Raw genomic sequence first — 20,324 nt, forward strand, 5'->3', positions numbered from 1 at the left:
GCCAGATGTCTACAACAAGACAAATGCTATTCCATATACCTACAGCTATTGTTCATAATAAGGGATGCATATAGCATATATCCCTACGCGCGGATGAAGTTATACTTCTTAGTGATATTCAGAAATGCATATCATTTTGTATGAAAGAAAACTAGAAAACTTAAATTCACATTTTATAAATTTATTATGCACATAAAATGAAGAATAAAGCAAAGTCTAAATGAATGAATTTTTGAAAGTAGTTCCGTCTCTTCGTTGCGGAAGAGAATATGCAGCGTAATCATCTCTCTTTTGTTCTTCGCCAATTTGGCTGCCGGATTGACTTGTGAAGATTCTGTGTGATTCTGAAAGGCCAACGCAGAGTATTTCAACCAAAACATACGTAAAAAAGTTGAGAATTCGCAGAAATAAAAGACAAACGAAAGAAAAAGAAGTATAACTTCAATAATGCACAAGCATACAAACATACATATGCGCACACATGTGAATATGTCACCAACCAAAAATTGAAACATTGTTCTACAAAAACAACAACAGCATAAGCATGGAACATTGTGTTGTGTTGTTGTGTCGGCCGAGCTGTGCCGAAAGAAACGAACAAACGATCGCCGATTGTCACCGCTTCGCTTGCTGTTCGCACATCTTCGCAGACAAGGTTGCGTTGCATTCATATGGATGGAGCGAGGTTGCGCAAGTTTGCGTTACTTTTATATGGAAGGTTGCGCAACCAGAATCTATCGCAACCTTTTCCGGCGTCGTATAAGAAGTATAACTTCAAAAAAATTATTTCATCAGGTAAATAAAAGCGGGGAACGAATTTTATCTAAGATTTTAACGAAGAATGTGCTTCGAAAAAGTACTCCTTCCGAAAAATTAATACAAAAAAGTAATTTGATATGTGTAGTACTTAACCCTCCATTACTAACCTTAGGGTCGAATCGACCCAGACGCATACTTTTTAAATTAACAAAAAATAAAGAATATTTTTTAACGCAAGATACATGTGTAAGCTAAATTTGTACATATTTAAACGTTTATAAACAATAAGAATAAGAAACATGTAAAATATTATGCATAAAAAATTGTTTTAAAAAATAGCCTGGGTCGATTACATTACATAATTGAAAAATTTTTGCATTAGTCATTCCAATTTTTCTTTTTAACATTTTACTTTTATATTTCAGGTTTCAAATGCACTTTATTTGAAGTCAATATCTTTAAAACTTATCATTTTATGCGGAATCTGGCTGGATAACTTTTTTTTCACTTTTTTAGCTATGTTGTAATGAATACAAACTTAATTTCAATTTAAGTATATAAATTAATTTTTTAACACATCATTTTATAAATTAAACAATAAAATACTACAATATACTAAAAGACGTATACGTTTTAGCAATTTATAAGTTTAAACGATTTTAATAGATAATACAAATGAGGGTCGATAAGACCCATGGTTAGTAACCATGCGACATGATGTTTCTACATATTATTTTATTATAAATAATAATTATTTACAGAACAATGAACTCAGGTTATGTAAGGTTTTTATTCCCCGACTCCGAGACTGTATCCAGTCTATAAAAAACACTCAGCATGACGAGCTGAGTCGTTTTAGACATCCCAGTATATCTCTTAGTATCGATTTAAAATTTTGTACAGGAAATTGTTTACAGATTATTCTACGAAATATTGCCGACCACATTGTTCAGAGCTGATCACTAAGCATATTGCTACCATTCATGCATTTCCAAAATACCTTACTTATTTAGTAACCTTAATTCAGCTAGCCACATATATCAAACAACTTGACTAGAAAGGCTTGAAAAACGTTTTTCGTTGAGTGAAAACCGATAGCTGGATTTAGTTATTTATATAGTTGCAATAAACAATGTCCCTGTGGGGAGTGTTATTGCTTCGATGCAGCGATAGTTAAAAATCTTTTATTGTTAATAGTTGCGCTACTAAGTTTTTATTGTAAACCTGTGGTTCCGCACAGCTTACCATTCAAAATTTTCAAGTGTTGTGCATATTTGACAACACTTTATAGCGGTGTGTTTTGCGATGTAGAAATTTTTTATTAAATGAAAAACAAAACCCTTTCAGTTATTTGAAAAAATCCTACAAAATGACATGCACTCGAAAAAATTATATTTTTTATTTTTTTAATTTAATTTCATTTACACTATAATTGAAATTAATATTTTCTTTCTTTTTTTAAATCGAAACACGAAGTTTAGCCATTATTACTTTGAAAACAATAAAATAAGCCACTTATGTATGTATAAGCGCAGAAAAACTAGTTAGCGTTTTACTCATTAACCGTAATAAATATCTAATTATTGGAGGATGGAGTCATGTGTAGAAGTTCACGCAAGTGAGGAAAGTTCTCTGATCGCCATTCACTTGGGAGTGGCCAGAAACGATTCTTTTACATATGACTCAAGCAGCTCACGACTTCCGGTCTTTGACCAAGTATCCTCTGGGTAGCCTGAGAACATCCGTTTGAAGGCGAGCTAAAGTGAGAAGGCGAAATATCCCCTACTTAGGGTTGTGCGCTGGGTTTGGGACCCGCCACGTAAAAAAACACCCCCAATGAAAAAGCAAGCACAGCCTCGGATGAAAGCCCCCCCTTTTGATGACGACCATGGCAAACGAAATAAGGACTATGATTTGAGGGCATGCACCTGGAATGTCCGGTCCCTTAATTGGGAAGGTGCCACTGCCCAGCTGGTAGATGTCCTCGTAAAGATAAAGGCTGACATCACCGCCGTCCAAGAAATGCGATGGACGGGACAAGGACAGAGACGAGTAGGTCCTTGTGACATTTACTACAGTGGCCATATAAAGGAGCGCAAGTTTGGTGTTGGATTCGTGGTGGGAGAGAGACTCCGTCGCCGAGTACTATCATTCACTCCGGAGAATGAACGTCTAGCCACAATCCGCATCAAAGCGAGGTTCTTCAACATATCGCTTATTTGCGCCCACGCCCCGACGGAAGAGAAGGACGATGTGACCAAAGATGCTTTTTATGAGTGCTTGGAGCGCACTTATGAGAGATGCCCCCGCCACGATGTCAAAATCGTGCTTGGCGACTTCAACGCCAGGGTGGGCAAAGAAGGTATCTTTGGCACTACGGTCGGTAAATTCAGCCTCCACGACGAAACATCCCCAAATGGGTTGAGGCTGATCGACTTCGCCGGGGCCCGAAATATGGTTATTTGTAGTACTAGATTCCAGCATAAGAAGATACATCAAGCTACCTGGCTGTCTCCGGATCGAAAAACCACCAACCAGATCGATCATGTTGTGATGGACGGAAGACACGTCTCCAGTGTTTTAGATGAGCGTGCGCTCCGAGGTCCTAACATCGACTCGGACCACTATCTTGTTGCAGCCAAGATTCGCACCCGCCTCTGTGCAGCAAAAAACGCACGCCAACAAACACAAGGAAGGTTCGACGTCGAGAAGCTGCAATCACAACAGACAGCCGAACGATTTTCTACTCAGCTTGCACTCCTGCTCTCTGAGAGCACTCGTCAACAACTCGGTATAAGGGAACTGTGGGACGGCATTTCAAACTCCTTACGTACAGCTGCAACCGAAACCATTGGTTTTCGTAAAGTGCAAAAGAACAGCTGGTACGACGAGGAGTGCCGTTACGCAGCGGAGAGAAAACAGGCTGCCTACCTCGCAACGTTACGATCGACCACAACACGTGCGGGATGGGATAGATACCGAGAGTTGAAGAGGGAAGCGAGACGCATTTGCAGACAGAAGAAGAAAGAGGCCGAAATGCGTGAGTACGAACAGCTTGATAAGCTGGCCGACAGGGGTAATGCTCGAAAATTCTACGAAAAGGTGCGGCGACTTACAGAAGGTTTCAAGACCGGAGCATACTCCTGTAGAACCCCCAAAGGTGATCTAGCCACCGATGCCCAGAGCATACTTAGATTATGGAGGGAACACTTCTCCAGCCTGCTGAATGGCAGTGAACACATAGCACCAGGAGAAGGCGAACCCGATTCCCCAATCGATGACGATGGAGCAGAAGTTCCATTGCCCGGCCATGACGAAGTTCGAATAGCAGTTGCCCGCCTGAAGAACAACAAAGCGGCAGGGGCCGACGGATTGCCGGCCGAGCTATTCAAACACGGCGGCGAAGAACTGATAAGGAGCATGCATCAGCTTCTTTGCAAAATATGGTCGGATGAGAGCATGCCCAACGATTGGAATTTAAGTGTGCTATGCCCAATCCATAAAAAAGGAGACCCCACAATCTGCGCCAACTACCGTGGGATTAGCCTCCTCAACATCGCATATAAGGTTCTGTCGAGCGTATTGTGTGAAAGATTAAAGCCCACCGTTAACAAACTGATTGGACCTTATCAGTGTGGCTTCAGACCTGGTAAATCAACAACCGACCAGATATTCACCATGCGCCAAATCTTGGAAAAGACCCGTGAAAGGAGAATCGACACTCACCACCTATTCGTCGATTTCAAAGCTGCTTTCGACAGCACGAAAAGGAGCTGCCTTTATGCCGCGATGTCTGAATTTGGTATCCCCGCAAAACTGATACGGCTGTGTAAACTGACGTTGAGCGGCACCAAAAGCTCCGTCAGGATCGGGAAGAACCTCTCCGAGCCGTTCGATACCAAACGAGGTTTCAGACAAGGCGACTCCCTATCGTGCGACTTTTTCAATCTGCTGCTGGAGAAAATAGTTCGAGCTGCAGAACTTAATCGAGCAGGTACAATCTTCTATAAGAGTGTACAGCTGCTGGCGTATGCCGATGATATTGATATCATCGGTCTCAATACCCGCGCCGTTAGTTCTGCTTTCTCCAGACTGAACAAGGAAGCAACGCAAATGGGTCTGGCAGTGAACGAGGGCAAGACGAAATATCTCCTGTTATCAAACAAACAGTCGTCGCACTCGCGACTTGGCACTCACGTCACTGTTGACAGTCATGACTTTGAAGTTGTAGATAATTTCGTCTATCTTGGAACCAGCGTAAACACCACCAACAATGTCAGCTTAGAAATCCAACGCAGGATAACTCTTGCCAACAGGTGCTACTTCGGACTGAGTAGGCAATTGAAAAGTAAAGTCCTCTCTCGACGAACAAAAACCAAACTCTATAAGTCGCTCATAATTCCCGTCCTGCTATATGGTGCAGAGGCTTGGACGATGACAACAACTGATGAGTCGACGTTGCGAGTTTTCGAGAGAAAAGTTCTGCGGAAGATTTATGGTCCTTTGCGCGTTGGCCACGGCGAATACCGCATCCGATGGAACGATGAGCTGTACGAGATATACGACGACATTGACATAGTCCAGCGAATTAAAAGACAGCGGCTACGCTGGCTAGGTCATGTTGTCCGGATGGATGAAAACACTCCAGCTCTGAAAGTATTCGACGCAGTACCCGCCGCGGGAAGCAGAGGAAGAGGAAGACCTCCACTCCGGTGGAAGGACCAAGTGGAGAAGGACCTGGCCTCGCTTGGAATATCCAATTGGCGCCACGTAGCGAAGAGAAGAAACGATTGGCGCGCTGTTGTTGACTCGGCTATAATCGCGTAAGCGGTGTCTACGCCAGTGAAGAAGAAGAAGAATTATAAAAATAAAATAAAAATAGAAAAAAATTTAGAAAATCCCGAAAGATGTCCGAAAAAAATTTAAGAAAGTATAATGTAGTGTATGTATGTACATATATAGTATAGCAAGCTTCGTGTGACTACAAGTGTATATTCAATCCTATTAATATTTTACTTACTGTTCTTGTGGTGTCAGCTTCCGGCGATGATATTGCAGGGTCTCCACCGGAATTTGCATGAAATTTGCATAATTTTCAGAATCATTAGCATTGTTTATAGTTCCATTAGGTAATTTTTGTTCAATTATAACTTTGTTAGAATGATTCTTCAGAAATGAATTCTCTTTACATATGCTTCCATTTGGCGCTTGACTGATTACACATCCGACTTGCGCTTTGGAATTATTAGATCCCACCTGGCTACTTGGTTGCACTTCATTAAGAGAATATGACTTGTTGGGTTCCATTTTTGTATTACTAATTTCTTTTTTCAAATATCGAAAATTTACGATAAAGATTTCTGAAAAATAAGTAGCACACACATTTACTAATCTGCGTAGATATTAGCAAAGATATGAAATTACATTTTAAAGTATGTTTTAATATTTATAATGTTATTCATTAGATATTTTCGATTTCAAGTACATATAATGCATGTGAACTCTTAAGTAAAACAGATTTGCAAGCGGTTTACAACATTTTAAGTGCGCAAATATTAAAAAGTAATTGGTCCATGGCTACCTTCATACTAAAACTAGTAAAGAAGGACTAAGTTCAGGTGTGAACAGTTAATACCCAATCAACTTGCCGAGATCAAAGCCAGGGAAATACAATCAGGTGTTGACATAAATTTATTTTAAGATATGGACAACGAATTCAACATTTATTGATCGACGAAATCCTGAACGGAATACAATCAAGTTTGCATCTTAATAACTTATATTGTAACTCTTTTACTAAATTAGTTGTACACGATGACCTCCACTGAAGCGATCACGTTTCCATTGTTACATCCCAAAAATACATAAAATTTATCCAATACTAGAAGCTCTAGAGAAAACGTAAATGCTAAAGCATCATCACCATTCGCCAAAATAATACCCAAAAGTTTAAAGCAAAACCACCGTATTCGTTTAATTATCTATCGATTTTCAGAAATAAGAAGAGGGCTTTATGGGTAACATCAGAACTGACGCTAATTTAATAAAATATAAAATGGCTAATACTAACTTCAGAAAAGAACTCAGGTTGGCTAAACGCAAACAATGGAAAAGTAAACAGCCAATATAAACCCAACTACAACTTTAAAACTACATTTAGCGCAATTAAAAAACGAACACAAAATGAAACCTACTCTAACCCGACACCTTCTCCAATCGGTTTCACATCGAAGCCGATATGCGAGTTCGACACGACATTTTTAACCCTAAAAGGAAAAAAACTCGGTGCAGACAAAATACGCTATCCCATACTTAATAACCCTTACTCCCTTATAGAAAGACTTCTAAACCTTTAAATAATATTATATATCCTAGTATATATTCTCAGCAAATGAAAGCTTCCTTAACTATACCCATCTCTAAACCTTCGTCCTACATTGAGAATTACATTTACATTTCCCTTTAACCGTGTAAGTCACGAAATTTCCTTGGAAATACCCTGCAAAAATTCCCTGGAAATTTTAGCCCTTAATATTAACATTAAGAACTGGACCAAGGCATGTAAAAATTTTCCATAGGAAATACACTACAATCGTAATTTTTTATCTTTAAGTTCCCACATATCAGAGGTATTTTATGGCATCGCCTTGACTTTAGACGCATATTTTTCAGAATTGTTCACTCTAGAAAAGTTTCCAGTGCAACAAAGTCGTAACTCACACCGGTGAAATAGTACGGGGCTCTAAACCTGACTTTTCCATGAAATTCGTATTTTTTGTATATATCTCGTAAATGACAGGAGCTATAAAAAAATGTACACGGATGTAGGCCGTTAGGAAATTTTATTTGGTACAAAAAAGGTCGGAGGTCAAAATCGCTATCATTAATACTTCTCGAGATTTTCGGCTTTTTAAGTAAGACTTTATAGAATTTTCATAGATGATATGTAATAACGGGTGATTTTTTTGAGGTTAGGATTTTCATGCATTAGTATTTGACAGATCACGTGGGATTTCAGACATGGTGTCAAAGAGAAAGATGCTCAGTATGCTTTGACATTTCATCATGAATAGACTTACTAACGAGCAACGCTTGCAAATCATTGAATTTTATTACCAAAATCAGTGTTCGACAATTTTTTTTTTATCGACAAATTTTGTTCAGCGATGAGGCTCATTTCTGGTTGAATGGCTACGTAAATAAGCAAAATTGCCGCATTTGGGGTGAAGAGCAACCAGAAGCCGTTCAAGAACTGCCCATGCATCCCGAAAAATGCACTGTTTGGTGTGGTTTGTACGCTGGTGGAATCATTGGACCGTATTTTTTCAAAGATGCTGTTGGACGCAACGTTACGGTGAATGGCGATCGCTATCGTTCGATGCTAACAAACTTTTTGTTGCCAAAAATGGAAGAACTGAACTTGGTTGACATGTGGTTTCAACAAGATGGCGCTACATGCCACACAGCTCGCGATTCTATGGCCATTTTGAGGGAAAACTTCGGACAACAATTCATCTCAAGAAATGGACCCGTAAGTTGGCCACCAAGATCATGCGATTTAACGCCTTTAGACTATTTTTTGTGGGGCTACGTCAAGTCTAAAGTCTACAGAAATAAGCCAGCAACTATTCCAGCTTTGGAAGACAACATTTCCGAAGAAATTCGGGCTATTCCGGCCGAAATGCTCGAAAAAGTTGCCCAAAATTGGACTTTCCGAATGGACCACCTAAGACGCAGCCGCGGTCAACATTTAAATGAAATTATCTTCAAAAAGTAAATGTCATGAACCAATCTAACGTTTCAAATAAAGAACCGATGAGATTTTGCAAATTTTATGCGTTTTTTTTTTTTAAAAAGTTATCAAGCTCTTAAAAAATCACCTTGTAAAAATCTAAAATTTTCAGGGAATTTTTTTAGGGTATTTCCAAGCAAATTTCGTGACGGGATTGAAAAAAATTAATAATTTAAGAAAAAACACCCTAATGTATATATATATATGTATATATAACCCATAAACTCACCGACATATTCGGCACAAGATTTGTTAGAAAAATAAAATTATATTTGGTAGTGTGTGGGGGGTAGTATCGACCCGAATTTATCTATTTTTGATCATCCCACATACTACTAATATGCCACATACTCAAAAAATATTCCCCGGGTTTCATAAAGGTACCTCACATACAATCACCAATTATATGGAACAAAGTCAAGTGGATGTTCGAAAATTCTGGTAATATTTATATGGGATGCAGGTCAAGTTTTGGTCTAATTGTATCTTGTATGTACATATTTTAGGTACACAGATATACTGTTATGAGTAAAGCATGTTCTGTTATTTTCATTGATATAGCTCAAACATTTGCAGATATATCCAGCATAAAGTTACCTAGAAATTCGAAAGTCTTAATATTAGTTATATGGAGCTAAGGGAAGAATCGATCCTGTTTGAATTTTAACTGCATATCTCACACATTGAACGATATTTTCGGTCAAAATTTTACTATAAGTACCTGGGTTTACATATTCGGTATCTAGGGGTGTAAACGGTTTTGAATGGATTTAAACAATTTTTGGTCGTAAGTTTATTAGAAATATAAGTGCAAAACTTTATAACGTTATATTAATTACTTCTTGATTTGTGTACTGGAAGTGAAAGAAACAAGTAGAATCTTAAATTGTGTTATATGAGAAATAGGCGTGGTTGAAGTCCGTTTACGTCCATTTTCGCACTATTATATAGGATTATAAAAATAATGCTAAATGCGGTAAGTTGACTCAGGAGTTATGTGATTTCCTCAAAAAGTGGCCGATGCCACGGTCTTCGCCCAATTTTCACACCGGCTCCCATAAATCCCTCTTATACCATCTCGGAGATAAAATTTAATGTTTCTGGCATAATTAGTTTGATTTATTGTGCTTTTAGTGGTTTTGAATAGTACTGTTATATGGGTAGTGAGCGGGGTTATCCTTCGATTTCACCCACTTTCACATTTTTGGTAGAAGTTATTATTATATATTACAAGTTATTATTATATATATAAGTTGGGGGGAAACCCCCGCTTTTTCAAAACAATTTTCTCACAGGTGCCCCTTGCTACTGTGATCCCTTGAGCCAAACTACACTTATACTTCTTATGTTTTAATTTAGCAAAAGTAAATCGACGCATCAACTCGGTTTTCAAAAAAGATTAGGAGTAATAGACCACCTGTTACAATTTGAACACTTGGTTTCCAGTAACTTGGCATTCCGTAACTACGTTTAAATTCTAAGTCTGGATTTGACAAAACTTTTCTACATGGTTGGAGCACACATGGTACTCAGTGAACTCAAGCGCTAGAAAATTGGAAACAAAATGTTTAGCATTGTAAATTCTTTCTTATACCATCGAAAATTTAAAATGCCAATCACATGTTTACAAGTTGAACAATGGTATACCTCGTGATCTCTACAAAAATTAAAAACTTTTTCGTGAAAAAATTTCATTAAACAAAAGCTCCATTTTCCATATTTATAGAAAACATTATTGCTCCTTTCCCATCTTATCCTTTTAAAATATCCATGTCATGAGTGTAAGATACAACAAACCCTAAAAAAAAGATATTGTGTGCATGTGACAGATGCAATGTGTTTTTAATTTGATTTAATCTTTTTTAAATGAAGGAAATTTGCCACGAGCCATACAAACAAATAATAGGTCAAGAAATAGATCTGTTGACTCTGTACTGACTCTTGCACGACGATCACGAATACGCCCTGCTGTTTTGGCTGAAATGATGCGTACAGCTTTTAATTGCAACAGTCAGATTGATTATAGTAAATACGGATACATTGGAATAATGCGATTCCAGGTGAAACGCTCGGAAGGTGTTGTGTTAATGGCAAAAGGAGATTACCAGCATTAGAAACTCCAACAACAAACACACGCAGAAAATTATTTACAATGGCTGTAAAATATGTCAGACCAACCCTGTGCTAGCTGTCATTTTACTAAAATACATATTTTGACGTTAAATTGTTCAGATTATGCAATGGGTGCTCTCGTGCCCTTGTATATTTCGGTATAGGATTTTTGCAATCTGCAATCTTGCAAGAGCAAGAGAATCCCCCTATTTAAGTAGTTTTTGTGAAAAGCATGATCTACCCAAATCTAAGCCACCAACAGAGTGTGAGTTATTCAACGTCAATTGGCACTTCTGTAAGAATCATAGGTATTCATGGCAGCAATACATTTTCGCTTTAGAACAGTGGTCGGCATTCCTTAGCACAATTGTGCAAACTAACTTCACACGTACGCTTCGCTCGTTCAGTCGTTGTCGAGCCAGCCATGGATAATATGATACGAGACTCTTTGATTCGAGAGAGAGCTGTCAAAACTCGCATTTTTTATAACATTTGCCAATGATGCCACTGCTGAAAAATATTAGATTGGGTATTTAATAAATTATCCAAAACACTAAATTAAACACTTTGAAAATGCATACACATATAAATGCTAAAATGCAAAATTAATAATTAATTTACATAAACATTTATTTTGCCAAATATGTTCACACAGTTCAATGAAATTCATTTCACACTAATTTCGTCAAGTAATTATAGCGCTTTACTTCTGGCATCCTGCCTTTTCTGAAATCAGCTGATCGAAATTCCCTGATCTCCTTCGCTCTCAAATAATCAGAGAACGCGTTTGAGAGAAAAAAGAGAGCCAATGCGAGAGTCTCGTATCATATCATCCATGGAGCCAGCAACGAATTAACATCACGCAAGACTATAGCTCGAAACCAAATATGCCCTGCGAGAAATATTTTATGACTCTAAATGCCTTTGGTGCCACGCAATGCCTTTTATGTTCCAAGTCTTTTAAAGATAATAGGGAATATATCCTTAAAAAACATTTTGTTAATTTTCATTATACTATTAATTATTTAGATCAGATGCATAATTTTAATTCCAATTTCTCACCGGGCTACTTTTTTTTCGTGCTCACCAACACAATGACAGATCCTCTCATGCCGACCACTGCTTTAGAACTTGCCCTTCAAAAGGCCGCTTCATGTTTTTCATTATATTTAAAGGTTTAATAGTGTGCCATTCTAAAACGTAGTGGGCGCAAATACAAAGACAAATTACCGAAGATCCAAACTTCAGTTGTAAATGGTGCTGTGGCATGCCCGGCATATCCATTAAATTTCATAACTCAATAACAAACAATCAAAACCCAGGCAACAACATTTTTTTAACATTGCGGCACAGTCGCGATGATTTTAAGCAAGATTTGACTTTATCAGCGTGCTTTGAACTTAAGAATTGTTTGTCTGAAATCAACTAAAAGGAGAAGGAGAGTGCCGCCAAATGCCACCGTTTCAATGCTATGACAAAACTACAAAAAAAAAGGATTAACAGAGTGCCGCCAAATAATTTGTGGTATTTTTTATACCTTTCAATATACCATCCAATGCCTCATCAGTTTAAATACTAAATGATCTGTTCTGCCTTTACCAAATAAAGTTGCTGCAATGCCTTTGTGATTGTTGCTGAGCAAGAAATATCGAAATAATAAACATTTTACTAATTACAATCAGTGCATCAAAAAACTAAAAATGAATCCTTCTTGCAGTGCCGAAATTCATCATATAGTAATGTTATATTGAAAAAACAGTCGTTAGTAATTCGATAGCGGCGAGGGCTGATGAATTGCCGGCCGAGCTATTTAAATATGGCGGCGAAGAACTGATAAAGAGCATGCATCAGCGTCTTGGTAGAATATGGGCGGATAAAAGCAATCCTGACGATTGGAATTCGGGTGTTCACTACCCAATCCACAAAAAATGAGACCCCACGCTGTGCGCCAACTACTGTTAGCAAACTGATTGGACCTTATCAGTGTGGCCTTAGGTGGTTGAAAAATCAACAACTGGCCAAATATTTACCATGCACTAAATCTTGGAAAAGACAATTGACCATTAAATTGACACACACCACCTTTTGATTTTAATATAAATAATTAGGAAAAGCAAAATAAAATAATTAAACTAAGTGAGTCTAAGTACAGGGTGGCTGATGAAAGCCGCTACAAAAAAAATTAAATAACTTTTTTTCTATTTAATGAATCTGTTTAATTTTTTTTTTTATTTTGCAGATTGACTTTTACATTTAACAAAAATGGATAACTGGGACACTGAAACAAGAATTTGGATTGTCCGCCGCTATCACGCACTGGAGTCCGTAGTTTCGGTTCAAAGAGAGTATAGACGCACGTTTGGCGGCAATCCTCCGAGCAGATGGACCATAATGAGACTTGTAATCAATTTTGCCGAGCATGGGACAGTCAACAAAAGACCTTACCATCGAAACCCTTCAGTTCGAACGGAGGAAACAATCGTGCCATACAAAACAATCCACGTGTTTCGACAAGAAGCTTATCTGCTCAAATGGGTGTAAGCAGACAGTCTCTACAGTCAATTATACACAAAGATTTGGACATATTCCCATATAAAATTCAAATGGCCAACAAACTGAACGCTGCAGAATTGCCGATTCGCTTGGAGTTTTGCCAAAAGATGCTTCAATTGGTGGAAGAGGATGGAAACAAGTTGAACTGTCTTTTCATGTCTGACGAGGCCCATTTCGATTTAAACGGCAACATAAACAAACAAAATTGTCGAATATGGAGTGCTTTCAACCCAAAGATACTCCATGAGACGGAATTGCATCCACTTCGTGTCACAGTGTGGTGTGCAGTTTCATCACGCTGCATTATCGGACCCTACTTCTTTGAAGAAAACGGTCACACCGTTACGGTTACTGGAGACCGTTACTTAATTTTTTCTATCCAGAATTACGCCGGTTTTTAACACTCGTAGGTTTCTGGTTTTGATAAAACTGAGTCACCGTAAGTCATATCCAACATTCACAATGATTCCGCACACGAAATTTAACAATCTTCGTTCGATAATTGTATCCATTGTAAAAATCGCAACGCACTACTGTGGTTTTCCGCCTTTAGCAGCTGCTGTAAACAAACTGGTTGACAGATCGCGCTCATATTTGGCATAGTAACTAAGCAACTAAGGACAGCATTTCCAACTTAGCAAAATACATCTACCATTAACCCGGGTAATTTAATTACAATTTCCGTGTGCTTTTTTGTCACAATGTATATGGTGAGTGATCAGCGTGGCGAGCTGAGCTGTCATTCAAATTGAATGATCGGAGTCAAGTTCATAAAAGGAAAAAAATTTTATTTGACAACCGACCAATCAAATTCAAATGCTTGTATGGAAAGTTTTTTATTTGTGAAGGATCTTCTAGCTAGAAGTGAACTTTTTATCTAGGTTAGTATAAGGTTTTCCAACACCTGAAAGTACAATATTTTCCCTCCTTATTTGTTTTTATATTACAGTATATAGACTCCATGGTTATATGATCTGATTCAATAATTACGTTAATATAATACGTTGGTAATTGCTAACAACAATGAAATGGCTGAACCAGATTAATTGCAGTTGTTCGTTCGTAGGAGCACATTGAAGTGATGTCATCAATTAAAATTTTTACCCACTTAAAAAATTGTTTTATTTACTTTTTCATATTTCGGTAATTTTTAGTTTGAAATAAAAAGCATCTTCGCTGACCACCCCGTATGATACAATTCTAAAATCAAATTAACCAAAACCAAATCAAAACTTTTATTTAGTTTTGTTAATATAATTGTACTATAAACCCATATACAGTCACATATGTATGTCTGTTATACCTTTATGCACTAGAATATTTCATTTTCTGGATTCATTTAATTAAATCCTTTCATCAATGCATACATATGTATGTGCGTATACTGTAGATATTTACATTTACATATGTAGTTCCACGTATTTGTGTTTAAAATTTTATGAAAGTTTTAATAATGTGTAAATAATCGTATTGCACTCACTCACTTCGGAGCAACACAATTTAACACTCTACTAAGGAACTGTTTTGTAACATCAACCTTAACAAAATGGTAATACATACTATACCGAAGCTATTGATTTTATCTCTAATTCGGTATACCACATTTAACAAATTGAAATATTCACGGACGTTTGTGGAGAATTACTTTTTATTTAACTAGTTAAATGTATAGATTGATGTATATTATACATATATTATAACACACGTTTACTTAAAATGTACAAATTAACCATTTAAGTATATGGTTACGACGAAATTTTATTTTTCCTTTGTTTAGTCGAAGTGTGTTGCTTCACATTTACCCTTAATTTACGTATCTGCCTAGAAAGAGGCAAATATATGATTAAATTTAGGAACACTAAATTGAGCATAATGACGTAAAGCACCCCAATCTTTAAGCTGAAGTTGGTATGTGTTATAGAGAGGCCCAGCGTATGAATCGTCAAAATACAATGAGCTGGTTATGCAAGCGACTTTGGAAGAAGAAATAGTAACAGTGGTACATTAACAGATGTGGGTATTGAAAGAAGAAACTGCGTAGAAGTTTATATTGATTTTATATTCATGTTAGTTTTTGACTTTAAAGTTTGTACATTTAAATATGAATATGGAAACATACATATATAAATTTACACAAAGTTCCTTTGCGAATTACTGCTGATAACATTTCAAAATTTTACTATTTTTACTATTTATAGTCGACGTGAACATACAGATATTTTTTCACACACACAAAATGAAAATTTTTTTTCGAACACATATACAATATGCAGAGTTCTAACTTTAATCCGTAATAAAAACATAAATATTTGGCGTATTTTAGAAAAAAAAATATTTTTTATATGCTATTACATTACATTAAACTTAATTTATTGGATAAGTACTATATTACTTTATATCTCTCAATACATTATTGTTAATGTTCAAATCAGGGAATTGACCAATCCACTCTCTTTCATCCAAATTGTTGTGTCTAAAAAGATTGTTCACACACTTCCTGGTACCTTTTACGCTGTATACGAGTATGTATCTATGTATTGTATACTGAAACACAATCTTTTATATTATACTCTCGTAACATACCATAATGCACAGAGTATAACAGTTTTGTTCACCTGACAATTGTTTGTCACACCTAAAACTATAAGCATATACATACTTGTACATATCATTATGAATGATAGGTATACAATAAATAATATTATTACATAATATTATAAAATTATTTAAATTTAATCTATAAAAATTTGAATAGTTGAAAAATAATTGAAATGTACCAAAATTGAAGTGCAGTCACGATAGCACATTGGAGCGCCATTGCAGGTCGATGTATTGGCATAGATAACTTATTCAGAATTTCTTTTCTTGTTCTCTCGCTTGTCAGCTGGCAGAGCTGGCAACAAAACACAATCAGGGTGCCGTTAACCAGCAGTTAGCCAAAAAGGCGGGATGCCAGAATAATAGCAGTAAAATGAATAAATAATAGTAGACACGATGTGTTATTATAGTAATTTCTTTGCTTTAGGTTTGAAACTAATTTTACTTAATTCTTATTAGTTTTACTATCTTAATATATAAAAATCACGTGTCACATTGTTTGTTTGCGATGGACTCTTAAACTACTGAACCGATTTTAATGAAATTTTTAACACTGTGTGCAGTTTGGTCCAACTTGAAAGATAGGATAGTTTAAAACTCTCCTTATAGTCGCATTATTTATTTATTGTTATTTTTATATTATTTGCTTATTATTAGCAAAGAGCTATCCACCAGTTGGTGGCGCTAAGAGCGGTATTGAGTGCGGTATGTTACAGTAGATGGCGCTACAAACATTAAAAACATTAAATGAAAATGCGTTGTTTGAAGTTTATATTATTTGTGGTAAAGTTATACGAGTCTATGACTTCCAAAAAAAAATAAAAATTGGGCTGGGCGAAGTTCGCCGGGTCAGCTAGTATATTATAAAATATTATTAGATGGAAGGCATGATGTAGATACTAGTCATCTTTTTGGTCATCAAGGTCACCAAATTGTGGCTCCCAATTCTCCGATAGAAATGTGAGCAGAGGATTTTTGCCTACAATTGGTGGAAGAGAACGCGCTTCAGTATCAGGATACGAGCGATCTAAATTTGCTCGCATCTATGGCAGAAGAGGCTCAAATAGAAATGAGGGATAGTGTCTTTGATCATGCGGATCAAGACATTAGTTTAATAACATCATTTGAAGATGAAACTTTGTAGACTGGGGGAGTCGAACAAATTTGAGTCTGACAGCTTTAACTAATAAAGACCACAAACTGGTTGAGGAGAATAAAAAGTTGAAGGCTAGATTAGAAGAAAAAGATAGAAAGATTAGGTACTTGCTGTACCAGTTGTCAGACCTTTCGCTGAAATATGCAAATTAAAAAAAAAAAAAACAATTAAAAGACATGGAAGAGGGGTTATATTCTACTATGCATTTATGTAGCCGGCTTCCCCCACAGATTAGAGCCATAGTAGAAAATAGTTTAAAAAATAATAATAGGCACCCTAAAGGTCGTAGATACGACAGTTATTTCAAAACCTTAGTTTTAGGTGTATAATTTCTGTCTCCCTTACCTTATAGACACCTAAAGTCTCTCCTTAGATTTCCCGAAGAGAGAACACTTGATGAGTTCGTTTCAGAATGGCCTCGTGACCCAGGTTATAATAACAGTACTCTCAAGTGTTTAGAGTTGAGAAGCCGGGGACTTACAACTCAACAAAAATTTGTATCCATTTTATGTGATAAAATGGCTCTGAAGAGTCATATGCAGTACTTGCCAAAGTATGATAAAATTGTAGGATTAGAAGATTATGGCGATGAAAATCGAACTTGTAGAATAGGTACCAGTGCAATGACTATTTTGGTTAAAGGTATCGGTGGTGAGCCTTGGACCCATCCAATAACTTATTTCATTGTCCATGGTTCCTGTAAAGGTGATGTTGCCAAAAAATATATTTTTCAGGCCATTACCCAATTGCAGAATATGGGTCTCATACCTTGCCATTTGTTTGTGATCAGGGTCGAATTTTCTCAATTTAACTCGAGTGTTAGGAGCTTCTGAAGCGCGTCCCTATTTTCAGGTAAATGGTAAGGAAGTATACTTTTTCAATAATTGTCCTCATCTTATAAAGAGGGTTAGGAATTGTTTAGAGTTAGTTTTAAATCGCGCCTAGTTAGCTAGTCCGTACTACTATTGTACATTTTTACAATAAAGACTCCCAAAATCCTGTCCGGTGTGCACCCAAGCTTACTGATGCGCACCTTTTTCCCAAAAATTTTCAGAAAATGAGTGTTAAACTAGCTATCCAAGTTTTCAGCGATACTGTCGCTTCCGGTATGCCCGCAGTTTATAGTGCAGGGCGTTTGACTTCCCCATCTCCTACTTTTTGCAATACCGCGGAATATATTTTGTTTATAAATAAGTTATTTGACCTATTTAACAGTCGGAATTTTGAAACTTGAAAACAATTAGGATAAAAGATGAAGCAGGGTCTGACATAACCAATAATTTTAATTATATAAATGGTTGTAAAACAAACATATCTAGTTTGGAACGTTTGTGGCGCTTTTTGTCACACGCAGGCTTCACTCACCTACAGACGAGACGGCTTTGTCAGGAGAGAGGGGGTGGCAGAAGTGTAAGGATAACACCTTACATGTTCTGTAATTTGTTTAGGAAGTCATGGGGATTGCGATATGCAAGCATGGTTATAAATGGAAACTGCGAACCGGTAGCTCAGAACGATCATTTTTCTCCAGATTTATCAAACCAAATTCTCCAAAGTGTGTGCAATGATAATTTAGTCCAATTATATTGGCAAGAATTTCAGGGCTTACCTCGACCAGAACACGAATTTAAGGTTAGACCATCAGTCAGAATTAGAGGATGTAGAAGTAGATTTTCTTAAAGCAAATGCATATGCATACTTTTGCGGTTATCTTTATTTAAAAGTTTTTAAGACATACACATGTACCCAACCATTACCTTATTTAGGAGAAGAAGAGGTTTCAACTGATTTTTATTTCATTCAGCAAAGACAAATTGACAGGTATAATTTAATTAAACCACCCCAGAGATTTTTAGACTATACTAAGGAGTTAAAAGATATTTTTAATAGAGAATTTGAATCCACCTTTCACAGGATAGGAGTAGGCCCAATTTTATTCGATAGAATGAAGCACGTCAGACCTTTTCCCTGCTGCAACAACTGTGACTCAAATGTTGTTTAACTTTTTTTGTCAGGACGAGAATATTCTAGAGATCTTACTAGGCCCAATTTTAGAACTAAAATTCTTTGTGTTTCTCATCTGTAGGATAGGCTGGCAAAACTGTATCATTTTTTTTATATTTTCTCGAAATTTAAACCCTTGATTCTTTTTTTGCCTCTAAATATAAATATATTCTTAATTATGTATTAAATTTTGTATTGGAGACTGGGTGCAGATTGCCTTTCAAAAATTTTTGTACTTCTGTTTTTAAACTGAGTATTTTTAGTTTTATATTTAGACACAGAGAATTACTGTGAAATTCTTTTGTATTAAATAACCATTTAAATATTGTATACTTGTGATAATATGTGATGAAAATAAGTCTTTTGCTTATTTTTTGATTAAGTATGTTTCATTTTGAAATATTTATCTTCTTGCTTATTGTTATGAATTATTGTTTTCATGTGAATTATGATATGACTTTATTTATTTTTGTTGCGTCAAGCGACTTGTATATGTTCAACCTAAAATGAAAATAAAACATGAAATTAAAATTAATTACTTTTTTGAAATATATTTTGTATTTGAATTATAAAGTTTTCCTTTTATTGTACTTACCCTAATAACGTTAAATATACTCACCCTAATCTATTACAATAAGTTAACGAAATGAATTGTACTTACCTCTTTTTTGTACATACTTACATACTAACATTCCAACTGTTTTATCCCGTTAGCTTAAGTTTTAGGATAAGTAAAATATTAACTGGAATAAAAATTTTAATTGTAATTAGACCGCTATTGAATCCGCACGCGTTTTTCTTTTTTTCGCTATCTCGCCGTCGCAATTCTCCGCAAATCAAGTGTCCGGTACAGGCAAAGTTTCAGGTGAACATTTAAAAAATATTGAACAACACGCATCCCGGAATAATTTTAATTCTCAAAAACGCTTGAGAAATTTCATGACGCCCGAGCAGGGACAAATGCGTGTTTAAGCAAAAAAAATGTTTATCAAAATTTACACTCAGTGAAATAATTACTCGTACTACAAAGATTTCTTTTTCGCAACCAATTGCCAAGTGTACCCCTTTCGGTGTTCGGTTTTCGGAGACTCAGTGTTCACGGTTCAGTAAAGGTGAAAAAAAAAACGAATTATAAAACAAAAAATAACAAAAAAAAAAAATATAAAAAGGATTAAAAAGAATAAATACAATGATCTGTAAAAAATAATATACATATGTATTTACATACTTACAGTGTAAAATGCAGTGCTGAAATACTTACCCGTATACATACCTCAGTGTAAAAAAAAATCAAAAAGAGGAAAAGGGAAGTATTGTGGAGTGTGTGCGTATACGTATACAAAATGTAAA

The 20,324-nt window shown here is 36.2% G+C and overlaps 1 protein-coding gene across 14 annotated transcripts in view; it reads right to left on the bottom strand.

The window, feature by feature from the left end:
* LOC115065890 (LINE-1 retrotransposable element ORF2 protein) overlaps positions 1–20,324 on the bottom strand; it is a 247,603-nt gene that overhangs the window by 142,423 nt on the left and 84,856 nt on the right. The window contains exons 1-4 of one of the 14 annotated variants that reach the window (XM_049450136.1): positions 15,994–17,320; positions 15,103–15,857; positions 14,777–15,037; positions 5,780–6,119 (exon numbers count right to left, since the gene is read on the bottom strand). In XM_049450136.1, coding sequence (XP_049306093.1) covers positions 5,780–6,066 — 287 coding nt within the window. In that variant the 5' untranslated portion in view covers positions 6,067–6,119; positions 14,777–15,037; positions 15,103–15,857; positions 15,994–17,320. Of the gene's footprint in view, positions 1–5,779; positions 6,120–14,519; positions 15,858–15,993; positions 17,323–20,324 lie in introns of those variants that run through there. The other 13 variants (XM_049450140.1, XM_049450138.1, XM_049450135.1 and 10 more) reach the window with 13 other exon arrangements.

This window comes from Bactrocera dorsalis, chromosome 2 (assembly GCF_023373825.1).
Source record: "Bactrocera dorsalis isolate Fly_Bdor chromosome 2, ASM2337382v1, whole genome shotgun sequence".
Taxonomy (NCBI): domain Eukaryota; kingdom Metazoa; phylum Arthropoda; class Insecta; order Diptera; family Tephritidae; genus Bactrocera; species Bactrocera dorsalis.